At 32.2% G+C, this 15,087-nt stretch overlaps 1 protein-coding gene and 1 non-coding gene across 2 annotated transcripts; both read right to left on the bottom strand.

The window, feature by feature from the left end:
- Positions 1-2,655: 2,655 nt before the first annotated feature.
- LOC114368337 (uncharacterized mitochondrial protein AtMg00810-like) lies at positions 2,656-3,075 on the bottom strand. Its single transcript, XM_028325646.1, has one exon. The coding sequence runs from the start codon at positions 3,073-3,075 to the stop codon at positions 2,656-2,658; it is 420 nt and encodes a 139-aa protein (XP_028181447.1).
- An 11,167-nt stretch (positions 3,076-14,242) lies between these two features.
- On the bottom strand, positions 14,243-14,349 carry LOC114369073. The gene has a single exon (XR_003657532.1). It is a non-coding gene; the product is annotated as a small nucleolar RNA R71 (small nucleolar RNA).
- Between the last annotated feature and the right edge of the window lie 738 nt (positions 14,350-15,087).

Here is a 15,087-nt window from a genome sequence, read left to right as displayed (position 1 = left end):
GAGAAAGATGTAAGTAAATTATTGATATAACACATGGTAATTTATATTTCGTTATAAGTACAACGCAAAAAAAAAAAAAAAACTAGAGTATTCTTCAAATAATCAAAACATGAATGCAAGTATCCCAATTGACATTGAAATGTGAAGCAATCATAATTTTTAACTTATTGCCTTGTCTAAACATTATCAAGCTTAAATATTGGAGTAGTGCAAGAGGATGAGGTCTACAAGGGGCTGGAAAAAATAAACCAGAATGTTAGTTCTCTGAAATGTGTAACTGGAAATAAATAAAATTTTTAGTTGGAAGAGTGCTAGGAGCATACTCTTTCTAACATATTCTATTATTAGTTGAGATTTATTAAAAGCTATAAAAGCAGGATAGATAGTTATTGAATAAGAAATAAGACTCACAAAAACTTGTATTTTTAATAATTTTTGTCTAATAATAAAGAGTGTTTTTTTTTTTTTACATAAAAGTGTGTTAGAGAGTGTATTTTAGAAAAAATAAATAATAACATTAATATACTTCAAATGAAAGATTAAAATCACAATAATTATAGAACATTCATGTTAATAATGGATATATATATAAGATTATTAAGTATAAAACATCAATAATTATAATTTTATGTAGTTCTATACTGTCAACCAATACAAAATTATTCTTAATAATTTTTAAGATAATTATTATAAAATTTAATAAATTTATCACAATGATATGTAATTAGATGAGAATATAAATTAATTTTATATTATAGATGTATAACCAAATTTTCAAAAGGTTGTCCAGGACATTTTTTTTTCTCAAAAAATATTTTGTATACAAACACTAGATGCACCCAACCATTCCAACAAGCAAGAAATCATGATCCTCCTGATTATTTAGCATGCTGCATTCGCACATTTAATTGTTCTTGCGTAATAAATATCATATTTCATTTACATGGAAGTTACGAAAACAAGTTAACCATTGTACTGCAAAAATAGTATCTCTTCTAACTTACATAAATATATTCAAATCATCTCAAATAAAATTAATTAGATTAACCAACCATAATACAACTTAAGAATCTAATCTAACATTCTAGGAGCTATTGACTTGAAATTATCCCATGCCTTTTCAAAATTATATTAACAACAGTTAAAAGTTATGAAATCTTACCGTCACAATTCAAAACTATAATATTACTTTATCATTTATTAAATATGTTGTTACCAATTAGCATTTTATAAACAATTTACAAGTGATCATCGCATAATTACAACAAAAATGTTTAAGTTTAACTGAAGTAAAAAGCTTCTTTTATTTGAAGTCATACGCATTTTTTTTTTAAAAAACGGTAAGGTTTCTTATAAGGACATAAACTATATATGAAAGGGCATGTCTCCAAGAAATAAATTGTTGAAGAACTTGAAATAGGCATGTCTCCAAGAACGCTTGAGTTAGATTGAGCCAAACACCACCCAAAAACTTATAACAAATCCAAATGTTTTACTCATGTAAAATTCACGATTGAAAAGCGAATATTTATCCTCATGAATTTCAACATTTGGTTCTGGTGCTGTCCCCCATGAATACACAATTTCTCAAGTGGTGGCCCACAGAGATAAAAATTATCTTCATAACTCGAGATATTGAAACTCTGTAATTGTGTGTTAGTTGGAATTTCTCTAGCTAGATGATTATGTGACAAATCTAACATAGTGAGTCGATCAATTTGAGTAAGACTCGAAGGAATTGAACCAACAAGCTGGTTTCTTGACAAATCAAGAAATTCAAGTGATGTTAGCTTTCCAATATTTGAAGGAACTTTTCCTATGAAATTGTTTCTTGATAAATTCAATGAAACCATCTCCAATAAACTCTATTTCAAGTGGGATTTCTTTTGAGAAATTATTGCTTGAGAGATAGGTAGGATTTAAAGTACAAGAGACAAGAGGATGAAAGAGGAACTGGTGATTTTATTGAGCATAAACAACAAATATTTATACTACAAATTAAAAACAGAAATGTAAACAAACTTGAGAGACATATGCTAAGCTAATTAACTAAACCATGCATAAAATCCTCCTAAGAAATAACATAGGAACATGTCTTTATTTAACTGATTTGACTCCTTCAACCACATGTTGTTGGAGTCACAAAATCTCAACAATCTCCTCCTTGACTCAACGGCAGCATACACCAAGTTTTTGTTGAAGATACTCAAATCTTGCTTGAGGAAGTGATTTTGTTAAAAAATCAGCAAGTTGATTTTCAGTTTTGCAATACAGCAGCTGCACGTCACCTTGCTTTTGCACCTCCCTTAGGAAATACAACTTTATCTTAAAATGTTTTGTTTTCCCATGAAACACAGGGTTCTTAGAAATTGAAATTGCAGCTTGATTATCAACAATAACCTGTGTACTCTCCTTTTGCTCCATGCATAGATCAACCATAAGTTTTCTTAGCCAAATTGCTTGATTTGCAGCTACAACATCTACTATGTATTCAGCTTCAGCGGTAGATTGTGCTATGACATCTTGCTTCTTTGAACGCCATGAAAAAAACTCCAAAACCAAATGTGAAATAGTAGCTTGAAGTGCTTTTCATGTCATCATTACTCCCACCCAATCACTATCTGAACATCCATAAAGACTGAAATCTTTTACTGGCTAAAACTTCACTCCATAACCAATAGTACCCTTGATATATCTCAGGATTCTTTTAGTTGCCTTAAAATGAATCTCACTAGCACAGTGCATATATTGTGACAACAAGTTTACTACATAGGTAATGTCTGGCCTGGTTGCAGTCAAATACACCAGACATCCTATTAAGCTTCTGTACAGTTTTTCATCAACCTTTTCAGCTCCATCTTTATTGCTGAATTTCTCCTTTTGATTCATTAGCGTTGCAATTGGCTTGCATTCCTCCATCTTGAACTTTCTAAGAATTTCCTTTGCATATTTTTCTTGACTTACAAAGACTTCACCTCTATCTTGTTGCACCTGCATACCAAGGAAATAAGACATTTTTCCAAGATCAGTAATTTCAAAGGCTTCTTTCATTCCTCCTTTAAACTCTTTACTCATCTCCTTTGAACTTCTTGTAATAAGTAAGTCATCAACATACAAGGAGACAATGACTATTCCAACATCCGTCTTCTTGACATACAAGGTAAACTCACTTAGACTTTTTTTCGAAGCCTAAGCTTATCAAATGTGCATCAATTCTGACGTACCAAGACCTTGGGGCTTGCTTTAAGCCATACAAGGCCTTTTTCAGCCGATAGACTTTCTCCTCCTGTCCATGAACTACAAATCCTTAAGGTTGCTCTACAAAAATTTCTTCTTCCAAGTGCCCATTCAAAAAGGCTGATTTAACATCCATGTGATGTATAATCCAATCTTTTTGAGCAGCAAGAGCTAACAACAACCTTATGGTATCCAACCTAGCAACCGGAGAAAAAGTTTCTGAGAAGTCTACCCCGAACATCTGCGCATATCCCTTCACGACAAGCCTCGCCTTATGTTTGTTTACAGAACCATCAGCATTAAGCTTGGTTCTATAAATCCATTTCACTCCAATGACATTTTTATCTTTAGGTTTCTCCGTGAGCTCCCATGTTTGATGTTTTTCAATCATATCAAGCTTCTCCTTCATTGCACTTACCCACTTCGAATCAGTTGCAGCTTCATTGTAGTCTACAGGCTCCATTATAACAACATTACATCTTTGATAAATATCAGAGAGAGATCTAGTTCCTCTAACTGGCTGGTCATCCACATCTTCTTCGCTCTCTTCCTGAATTTGAAGCTTCTCACTTTCCTTGCTCCATTTTTCTTCTTCAAAGAATAGCACATCTTTGATAACAATAACTTTATTACTTTGTGGCAAGAATATTCTATAGGTTTTTGATGTTGAGCTATAGCCTACAAAGATTCCCGCTTCCGCCTTTTTATCAAGTTTGTCTCTCTTAACCTGTGGAATATAAGAGAAACACAAGCAGCCAAAGACTTTCAACTTCATCAATTTTGGTTTGAAAGAGCTTTTGTTGACGATCTGTTCAGCAAAAAAAAATAGAAGTGCTTGCAGCCTCTGCCCAAATTTTTTTTGGAAGATCTTTGTCATGAAGTAAACATCTCGCCATTTCCAAGACCGTTCTGTTTTTGCGCTCCACAACCCCATTTTGCTGTGGGGGTATGCGGTGCTGTCAATTGATGTTCTATCCCTGCTTTGCCATTCAGAGATGGGGTTTTTTGAGGTGCTCCGACATCCGTATGTACTAACTATAGCTTGCTTGTTGCTCTCCAAGATTTGCCTTTTGGAAAAGGCAACCTCATTTGTTTTTCATATTGACAAGCAACACATACGAGTGATTTCTCTTCCAATTCAGGCAGACCTTGTACAACATCATTCTTCCTCAAATAGAGCAAAGCGCCATGATGAAAATGACCCATCCTTTAATGCCAAACCAGCGTGTTGTCTTCAACCTTGTGCACAACAAGCTGCTCTTCATCAATCAAATTCAAGGCAAAGCTTTTGCCTTTCATTTGAACTCTGAATAATTCTTTATTATCTGAATCTTTAATCATGCAACTTTTATCTTCAAATAGAACTTTATAGCCTTTCTCTAGAAGTTGGCCAACACTCAACAAGTTTTGGTTAATTTTAGGAACATATAGAACATCAGGAACCAATTTCAGACCTGTGCAACCTTCGATCATGATGGTTCCTTTGTCCTTCACTGCTATTTTTGCTCCATTTCCAATTCTGACATTTGTGTTGTAGGTTGCATCAAGATCTTTGAATAATTCTTGATCGTAAGTCATGTGGTTCGTGCAACCACTGTCAATTAGCCAACTTTCTGTTGATCTTGTGGTAACAAAGCAAGAAACAACAAAAATTTCTTCTTCATCGACCTCTTCAACAGCAGCTTGTACATTCTCTTGTTTTTTTGATGACTTGAAGATTTTCTCCACATGCCCTAATTGTCCACATTTATGGCATTTCATATCTGGCCTTCACCAACACTTTGTCTGTGGATGATTGTTTTTTTTTTACAAAAAGGACATGATGGAAAATCATGAGAGGATTTGCTACCATTTTTGTGGTTGAAACTTCCTGACTTGCCCTTCTTTTTTTTGTCCAGTGATTTAGCTACCAAAGCCCCTTCAGTAGTACCTTCTTGTCTCATGAGTCTTCTTTGTTTCGGAGCCTGAAGTGCGGTCAAAAGCTCTGCCAAGGTGATAGTAGAAAGATCTTTTGATATCTGCAAAGCTAATTAACTAAACCATGCATAAAATCCTCCTAAGAAATAACATAGGAACATGTCTTTATTTAACTGATTTGACTCCTTCAACCACATGCTGTTGGAGTCACAAAATCCCTACAAGATCAATACTTTTTAAAAGTAGTAACTCATTATTCTTGAACATTTGTTCTAAACCTTTCCACATCAAGAATGTATTCAGATCATATGATCCAGAGAATGGCTCATCACCACCAATTTCAACATAATATCGATGGGCTTAAATATCACTTGAAGACGTCTTTTGAGCCATTGAAGTAAGATTTTTTATGCATTTAAGAACTTGCCCAGAAAAAGTTATTCATTGAGAGATCCAAGAGTTGAATGCTTCTTAGATAACAAATCTGCAATGGTAAACTTCCATTGAAATGATTGCTTCCCAAACTCAAAATTTCCAACTCTTGCATATTGCTCCCAATCCAAGCAGGGATAGGTCCTGATAATTTGTTTCCTACCACACCTAACATGCAAGATCGCAATCCTATTTTGCTCAACTGAAAAGATGGAACCCAATTTTGGATAAATGTCAAGGCCAATGAGTTGTCAGATAAGTCCAGTGAGTCCAAGTTGGACATATTGGCAAAATGGTAGTCTGTGAGTACACCTTTTAAGGAGTTTGAATTCAAATATAGTATCTTCAGTTGAGGTGAAAATTGAATATCTTTAGGAATCTTTCCATTTAGCTTGTTTCCATCAACATATAATGCTCTTAAAGATGAGAATATTGAGAGATTAGGTAGTGTGCAATTGATTTGATTCATGCATAGATATAATTCTTCCAATGAATATCTAGCACATGACAAGTGATGGATTATCATTGGAAACTGTTCGCTCTAGCTATTGTTAATGAGCCCAGAGCACATGCATTGCCAAATGAGACATGTCCAGCTTCTAAAGTGTTTGATCAGATTGACAAAGACACCAACTTAGATCGCAATTTGTTACCTTCTGGTATCTTGCCATTTAATTTATTTTCTGAAAGATTCAATGTTTTCAAGGTTGAAAATATTGAAAGATCAGGCAACATACTATTGATTTTATTTCTTCCCAACTTTAGCTCCTGTAGGAGTTTCTAGCACACCCAGACAAGTGGTGGATTAACACTGGAAACTCTTGATTCAAATTGTTATCTGTCATGTTCACTAAAGATCAAGCCTTGTCTCAAAACAAAGGGTTTCAAAGTCATGCAAGGCTCTGGTATCGATTACCAGGAAGTGTAATCGATTACCAGAAGGGAAGAATGAAAAAAAGCTATTGAAAAAGGGTTTGAATTTGAATTTTGAACATGTAATCGATTACCATATGTCTGTAATCGATTGCCAGTAACGAAACTCCTGAAATTCAAATTCAAAAGTCACGACCCTTTAAATTATAACTGTATAATCGATTACACAAACATTGTAATCGATTACCAGTGAAGAGTTTTCATAAAATCTGTCAATAGTCACATCTTTTGATTGGATTTGTGAATGACCATCAAATGCCTGTAAATAGGTGACTTGGACACGAATTTTGAAGAGAGATTTTTGCTTTTTCAAAATATCTTATCCTCTCAAAAAGGAAATGAGAGAGATTCCAAGAAAACTTCATTGTCAAATGCTCTCTCAAAAGAAACTCTTGGGCAAACACATGTAAATCCATTAAGAGTTTCTTCATGGACTTCAATTGTAATATCCTTCTCTTCAAGAGAGAATTCTTCTTTCTTTCTTCTCATTCAAAGAGATTGATTAAGGGACTGAGAGTCTCTTAAGTTGTAAGGATTCCTAAACACAAGGGATGAGTTGTCCCTGTGTGGTTTAGACTTTGTAAACGGATTTTTACAAAGGGAGTGAAAAATCTCAAGTGAGTTGCTTGAATACTGGACGTAGGCACGGACTTTGCTGAACTAGTATAAAAACTGTGTTTACATTCTCTTTTCCTTTATCTCATTTATTTTGTTGCAATCAATTTTGTCTGGCATGTTTAAATAACATTATTAAATTAATTGCTGTTTCTTCTACATTCTAAGCCTATTCCTCTTAACTTATTGAGGTCGTTGGGTTAATATTATTTTAGTATTATGTATGTTGTATGTATATCACTTGACTTTTTTAAGATTTGTTTGATTTGAAATGAATGAAAAATTGACATATTTTTATTGTAAAAGATTTAACATATTAATAATTTTGATAGATTGTTATTTATAATTTTTAATGTAATTTAATTTAAAAGATGAAAAGAAAGTATATAAATTTTAATGAAATAATATTTTAATAAAAACTGCAAAATTGAACTGAACCAACTAATAAGAAAAAAAATCTATTAGAGAGAAAAATACAAAATTTGAATATTTATTAGGGATTAAAAATATATTTTAGTCTTAATAAATTTTTAATCATATTTATTATCCTTACTTTTTATTTTTAATAATTAATTATTTACATAAGAACATATTTTACTCTTTTAAATTTAACAAATAATAATCATATAATTATTTTTTCATATTCATAAACTTATATTTAAACTAGAAAAGGCCATTTAATATATTTATTTTCTTATTTTGTTGTAAAAAATATTATTAACTCTTCTATATCAAACATAGTTTTTTAATTTTAATTTGTAATATGTGAATCAAATATAAATTAAATAAACATGCCAATAGAAGCTAGGTTTAGGGGAAGAATTTATAGTCTCTTACAAAGGATTAAATTGAGGAAGAAAACTAATAACTTATCAGTTAACCTAATTTTATAAGCTAGTTAAAGTAACCTCTGAAAATGACTAATAAGAGACTAAACTAAGTTTGAGTATTAGACAAGTAAGCTAGCTAGTGAGAATAAATTATAAGGTAGTATTTACCAAGCCTACATGTTTGATATATCAAAGAAAGTGATAGAGGACTATCCAAGAAGGAAGAGTTTGACTTAGGTAAACTCAACCTAGATGGACCCACTTGAGCAAGGAGTAAGATTTCAAGAAGAGCTTAGCAAGATACTAAATTCTCTCATGGAAGGAAGAGAAGAAAAAGTGAAGTTCATTTATTTTAACCAACTTTTAGAATAAGATTCATTTTTTGTTTTTTTAATTATATTTTTGACCTATTTTTGGACTTGTAATGGGCTGCTATCTTTTTTGTTGTTATTTCTAAGTCTTTTAATTATTAGATTAGTTATTGACCCTGAGTCTAATTTAAGATTATTAGTAGGAGTTATAAATAGACTCCTTAAATTTTCAGATGAGTCACAATTAAGAGATGGGTCTCTCTTGGTTCTTGTGTGAAAGCTTAGGTTCTTATCAAAGAATTCTATTCTTTGTGTGGCAGATCATCATCAACTTATCAATCTCCCAAGATTGTGGGGTTGTTCTTTCCGTCTCCTTCTCTAATTCCACTTTTTTCTTTTATTTTTCTCCATTTCATAGAGTTCCAAATTGATTTTCCAGGTTGCTGATGCTAAAAATTGGATCCGGAAATCAGGGTTTGATCAAGAAGACTATGTACCCCGAAATGGAAGACTACACTAGACACTTTGGAAGCCAAGGATGGGAAAAGTATCTGTCAATGCCGAAATAAATTATATTGGAATGGTCATTTAATTAATTTATTTATGTTAAAAAAATCTGGCTCATGGAGCATAAACATTGGAAAAAAGAATACAAAAATTAAAAGAATTAATTCAGTTCCAATGCAAAAAAAAAAAAAAGAAGAAGAGAAAAACAAACTATAAAGCCTATTGTTAAAATATACACACTAAAAAATCAATATTTTTTCTCTAATCCAGAATAGAAACATAAATTATTCAAAGTTTGATTTTGTTTAAGTTATTTAAGCCAAATGACAATATTAAATGCATTTAATCTTATCAATTTTTAAATTTTATTATAATTAACTAAAATCTCATCATTCTTGCATATGAGTGAATAAACCAATTAATAATGTCAAATGAGTGGGAAAGAGATTTAAAACTCAATTTTAAAAAAATACACTTAATTATTTGGTTAGACTTCTTAATAATATGACAAGTCAATTAACATTGTTATTTATTAGTAAAGACCAAAGTTGTTAATAGAGGAAAATTATAAGGACCAAAAACACTAAAACATTAGTTTAGAGAGTATAAGCAAAAATTCAAAAAAGTTAATTAGAAACTAAAAGGTAATGAACTTTTTTGTTAGCTTTGGTTTTTTGGCATAGCTTCTTTTATGCACACTTGTTACCAAAGTTATCAAATTCGATAGTTTACGTAGATCCGTGAAAGTTCTAAAATTTCACTAGTAAACTCAACTCATAGACTTGTAAAATTTTACTTTATATAAAAATAATAATAAAATATCTATAAATAACATATAAATTAAACATTTCAACAATATAATAAAGCAAAATAGTAAATAATAAATTTCACAATACTTAAATAACCAAGTTTTGTAATGCATCATTACTAGATAATAACTTGTAGATGTTATCATAGTGGTAGATTATTCTCATCAAAGGTTTGATGTTATTAGAAAACAATGGTTTGATGTTATTAAATATGAATTTTTTTTTATTTGGGAACAACACACTAAATGAAGGTGTGTTAACACTAAAAAGATAAAAAAACAACCCAAAAATAATTTACATTTTGGTCTAATTTTTTTTAACTTACTGACTCTTTGACTTGGTAGTAAACTCGAAAGTTTACCGAGTTTATTTCAATTTTATAGAGTTTATCCAGAATTTACTAAAAATAGAGTTTACACACAAATAACTCATAAAGGATAAGTAGACTCATAACCTAAGAGTTAACGAATTAACTCAAGAGTTTGATAATCATACTTGTTATCCATACAAACTCCTCCCCTCTCTACATAAACTCCTTCTTTTTTATGAAGCTAAACATCTCTAAAAAAACATCATCCACGCAAAATTTCTTAATAATACCAAGCAAAACATGAAACTGTTTACGTAGGTATATATAATAGTATATGTATGGTCCATATAAGTCTGAAAATCTTAAATATTTTTTATTTATTATAATGCATTGTTGATGATATTTTAATCATCATATGTGCCAAGAATTTTGTGTTGTTTTTCTAAAAAAATTATAAATATCTTCATCTTGAATAAATTTATTGGCTTGGAAAACAAATAATTGGAAATTTCTATAAAATTAACATGGCCACCTTATATGACTTTGTTGGAACAAAGAAAAACTTGAAATATTTGAAGGGAAATTTAATTTATTTAAAAAATCTGGCTCATGGAGCGGAGAACATTGGAAAAAAGAAAAAAGAATACATAAATTAAAAGAATTAATTCAGTTCCAATGTAAAAAAAAACTTTAAAAGAGAAAAACTGACGATAAAGCCCATTGTTAAAATGCAAACATTAAAAAATTAATATTTTTTTTTTCTCTAATACATAATAGAAACATAAACTACTACTCATAGTTTGATTTTGTTTAAGTTATTTAAATCAAATGTGTTGGCGATAAATATGTATATCCAAGATCCAATCTATCATGTTATCAATTCCAGTAAAAAAATATTCTTTATTTTATTATCATATTCATTATTTTATTAAATTATTGATTTTATAAGTCCTTGATTAAAATTAGGGACTTGTTATCATGATAGAGATTATGATAATGAGAAACAAGTCATCAATACTTTTAATATAAATTATTATTGATCGTAGGATTAGTGTGAACATAATATTAATATTTTGGATAAATCAATATATATATATATATATATATATATATATATATATATATATATATATATATATATATATATATATATATATATATATAATGATCTTTATAGGATAAAGATTAACATATCTCATTTATTAAATTACATATCTAGATGATGTATATGTGGATGTCATAATTGAATTGATTCAATTGAAAATTTCTAATAGTTAATATTACCTTGATATGTCAATAGGAATTTCTCAAGAAGAAATATAATAGTTTCCTTTGACCTAAGATTATCATAGTAATTAACAAGTTATTTGTTATTTGTTATATTTTAATTTCGGACACCTAATGTCTTAGGACACTATTTGAATGAATATTGAATATGATTAAATATTTATAGAATTAATGATTAATTAAGAAGAAATTCATCAACTCTAGGTAACGAGTTTGACCTCCATGATAAAATTAAGACTTTGACCAAGACAATTGAATGAAAGAAGAAAATAATTTCTTAAAGTCATTCATTGATTAAATGTGTTAGCTTATTAGAGTTTGACAATAACACTATACTCTAGAGTTAATCTTCAGCTATAAATGATGGAAGAAAATATCACATTATTCTTTTCTATTGGTTCTTAAGGTAAGGTAAAAGATGTTACTTCATGTTATCTAGATCTAGACGTTAAGGAGTGTTGTTAGACGCATATATTGATTAGTAAATTAATTATGATTAATTTACTACCGGTTTAGTAATGAACCTCTGGGGTGATGTGCCATCATTTTCTTCTATTTTCTAAACCCTTTTTGCACCATTTTAATTACTGATTGGTCTTAATTGTCAATTAATCAGGCAATTTTATTATTTGGGCTCATTTAGCTAATTTGATGTTTTTAATCTAATTTCAGGAATTAATGAAACATTGGGCTTAATCCGGATTTTGGTTATGGACTTGAAGAGGGCAAATAAAACAGCGCTTACCTTAGTTAATTTCTAATTAGGAAATTTCGCAATTTTATTTTATGTTGTTCAGTGTTTACTTCGTTTTGGGCCAGAGTATTGTAATAGGGCCTAGTGACTTTGAGTGACTCTTTTTAAATAGAAGCCTTGGGATTCGTGCAAGGCTATTCTGTTATGCTATTCATTATTCAGAGCTTTTGTTTTAGGGTTTTACGTTTTCTGCTTTGATGCTACTGTTCACATAATGCAATTTTATGTTTTCTGCTTCTAATTACAATTTCGTTCTTGCTTCTTCTTCTACTCTCATTTACGTTTCTGTTTCATTTACATTTCTGTTCATTTATGTTTCTGTTCATTTACGTTTCTGCTTCATGTTTCATCTGCGTTTTCTGTTTGAATCCATGGAAGGCTAGATTTTCTGGTGTTGTTTCCTTTTGAGGACGAAGCCCAACTCTCTTTGAGGTTTCACTTGTAATGTGGTTTCCTGACAGTTTTCCCTTCACCAGTTATCCCAAATTCGTGAATATTAATTAGTGCACGCTTCGTGTTCAATTAATTGCCTCTAAGCCTAACTTGCGTTCATGCTTAATGGACGAAGGGCTAACTGGTGTATGTGGTGCCTAATCGCGTATTGAAAACCCTAAGTTGATTTTCGCTTAGTAAATTGAAATAAGGTTGGATTAAGTGGTTGACTGTTAGGGACGAATTCTCCATAACCCAGGATAAGAGAATGGCTTCTGAATCAGAGGAAACAACCCGTTTTTAATATTAGTAGTTTCGTATTCCAGTTTACTTGTTCTGCTCTTTAATCACAAAACAAACAAACCCTCCCAATCGTTACTGTTACTGCAAGTATATTATGAACATTTGGTTTGTCACTGCTCGTTGGGAAACGACCTAGGATCACTTCCTAGTTACTGCATTTTCATGTTTATTTGATTCGGGTACGGCCTCGATCAAATTTGGCGCCGTTGTCGGGGAGCAGTGTCCAAAGGTTCATAATAGCTAGCGTTGTGTGTTTAATTCTTTTGTGTTTTATGTTTAATTGTTAGTATTGTGTTAGTACGTGTGTTAGTGTCGTTTAGTATCTTGATATTTTGTTTTAGCGACCACTTTTGCTTGCGGCAAAACAGAGTAGTAGTAGAAATCAATTAGAGACGGATTTTAGCGACCACCCATGCTGAATTATTTGAGATTTTTTGTTTTAGTAGCTAGGGTTGTTATTTTTGGCTGAATTTTTTTGTGGTAACTTCTTTTAACCTATATTTTGTGGGAAAAATAGCTAGAGCCTTTAGTTTAGCCATATTTGAAAGTTCCAAAAAAGTAGCAAATTTTGTGTTTGTCGAAACTTCAAACGGCCATAACTTTTGCTCCGGTTATCAGAATCGCAATTATTATATATGTATTTGGGGTAGAAAAAAATTTCCTACGCCGTGGCAGCCTGCCATAGGATGGCTGAGGTCTCCATCATCCAAAAAAAGCGATTCTGTCAAAAGTTTTTTATTTTTCAAGTTTTATTCACTTATTTTTCTTAACCTACCAATTTTAGTTTTCATAGTTAGACTTTGAATTTTTATCTGAAATATTTTGTGCTATCTTCTCATCATTTTATAAGGTTGCTCACAAAATTTCAAGTCATTTGGATATCATTTGAGGGTAGTTGTAGTTCAAACCTGCACCTTTATTTACATGACAAGGCAACTAGTTGTGCATGCTGAATGTAGTGTATGACTAGAGGCAATCCATCTGACTTACAACCCTTTGACCCTGAGATAGATAGGACATTTCATAGATTAGTTAGGCATCATTTTATACCTTTTGATCATCCTGAGCATTCCATTACTGGTGAATTTGTGCATTCTGTGATTGGTGATTTTGAACATCCTGATTTGGAGCATTATAATTTTGAGCATTCTGATTCTGAGCATTCTGATTTTGCACATTCTGAGAACATGGCACAACCTCCACCCCGTGAGAGGACTCTAAGGGAAATGGCTGCACCTGATTTCACCTACGAAAGCTTGTGCATCCAATACCCTGATGAGAATGTCCTATATGTTCTTAAAACTGGACTGATTCATTTGCTTCCAAAGTTTCATGGTCTTGCAGGTGAAGACCCGCTCAAACATTTGAAGGAATTTCATATTGTCTGCTCCACCATGAAACCCCCAGATGTCCAAGAGGATCACATATTTCTGAAGGCTTTTCCTCATTCATTAGAGGGAGTGGCAAAGGACTGGCTGTATTACCTTGCTCCAAGGTCCATCACGAGCTGGGATGACCTTAAGAGAGCATTCTTAGAAAAAATTTTCCCTGCTTCCAAGACCACAGCCATCAGGAAAGATATCTCAGGTATTAGACAACTCAGTGGAGAGAGCCTGTATGAGTACTGAGAGCGATTTAAAAAACTATGTGCCAGTTGCCCTCACCATCAGATTTCGGAGCAACTTCTTCTCCAATATTTTTATGAAGGACTCAGTAATATGGAGAGAAGTATGATAGATGCTGCCAGTGGTGGAGCCCTTGGAGACATGACTCCTGCTGAAGCTAGGAATTTAATTGAGAAGATGGCTTCTAACTCCCAGCAGTTTAGCGCCAAAAATGATGCTATAGTCATTAGAGGAGTGCATGAGGTAGCTACAAACTCAACTGCATCATCTGAGACTAAGAAGCTTGAAGGCAAACTTGATGCATTGGTTAACTTGGTAACCCAGCTGGCCTTGAATCAGAAATCTGTACCTGTCGCAAGGGTTTGTGGTTTGTGCTCCTCTGCTGACCACCATACAGACCTTTGCCCTTCCATGCAGCAACCTGGAGCAATTGAACAGCCTGAAGCTTATGCTGTAAATATTTACAATAGACCTCCTCAACCTCAGCAGCAAAATTAACCACAGCAGAACAATTATGACCTCTCCAGCAACAGATACAACCCTGGATGGAGGAATCACCCTAATCTTAGATGGTCCAGCCCTTAGCAACAACAACAGCAGCCTGCTCCTTCCTTCCAAAATGCTGCTGGCCCAAGCAGACCATACATTCCTCCACCAATCCAACAACAATAACAACCCCAGAAACAACCAACAGTTGAGGCCCCTCCACAACCTTCCCTCGAAGAACTTGTGAGGCAAATGACTATGCAAAACATGCAGTTTCAACAAGAGACCAGAGCTTCCAT

Source organism: Glycine soja, chromosome 9 (assembly GCF_004193775.1).
Source record: "Glycine soja cultivar W05 chromosome 9, ASM419377v2, whole genome shotgun sequence".
In the NCBI taxonomy this organism is placed as follows: Eukaryota; Viridiplantae; Streptophyta; class Magnoliopsida; order Fabales; family Fabaceae; genus Glycine; species Glycine soja.
This window is presented reverse-complemented; position numbering and strand designations above follow the sequence as displayed.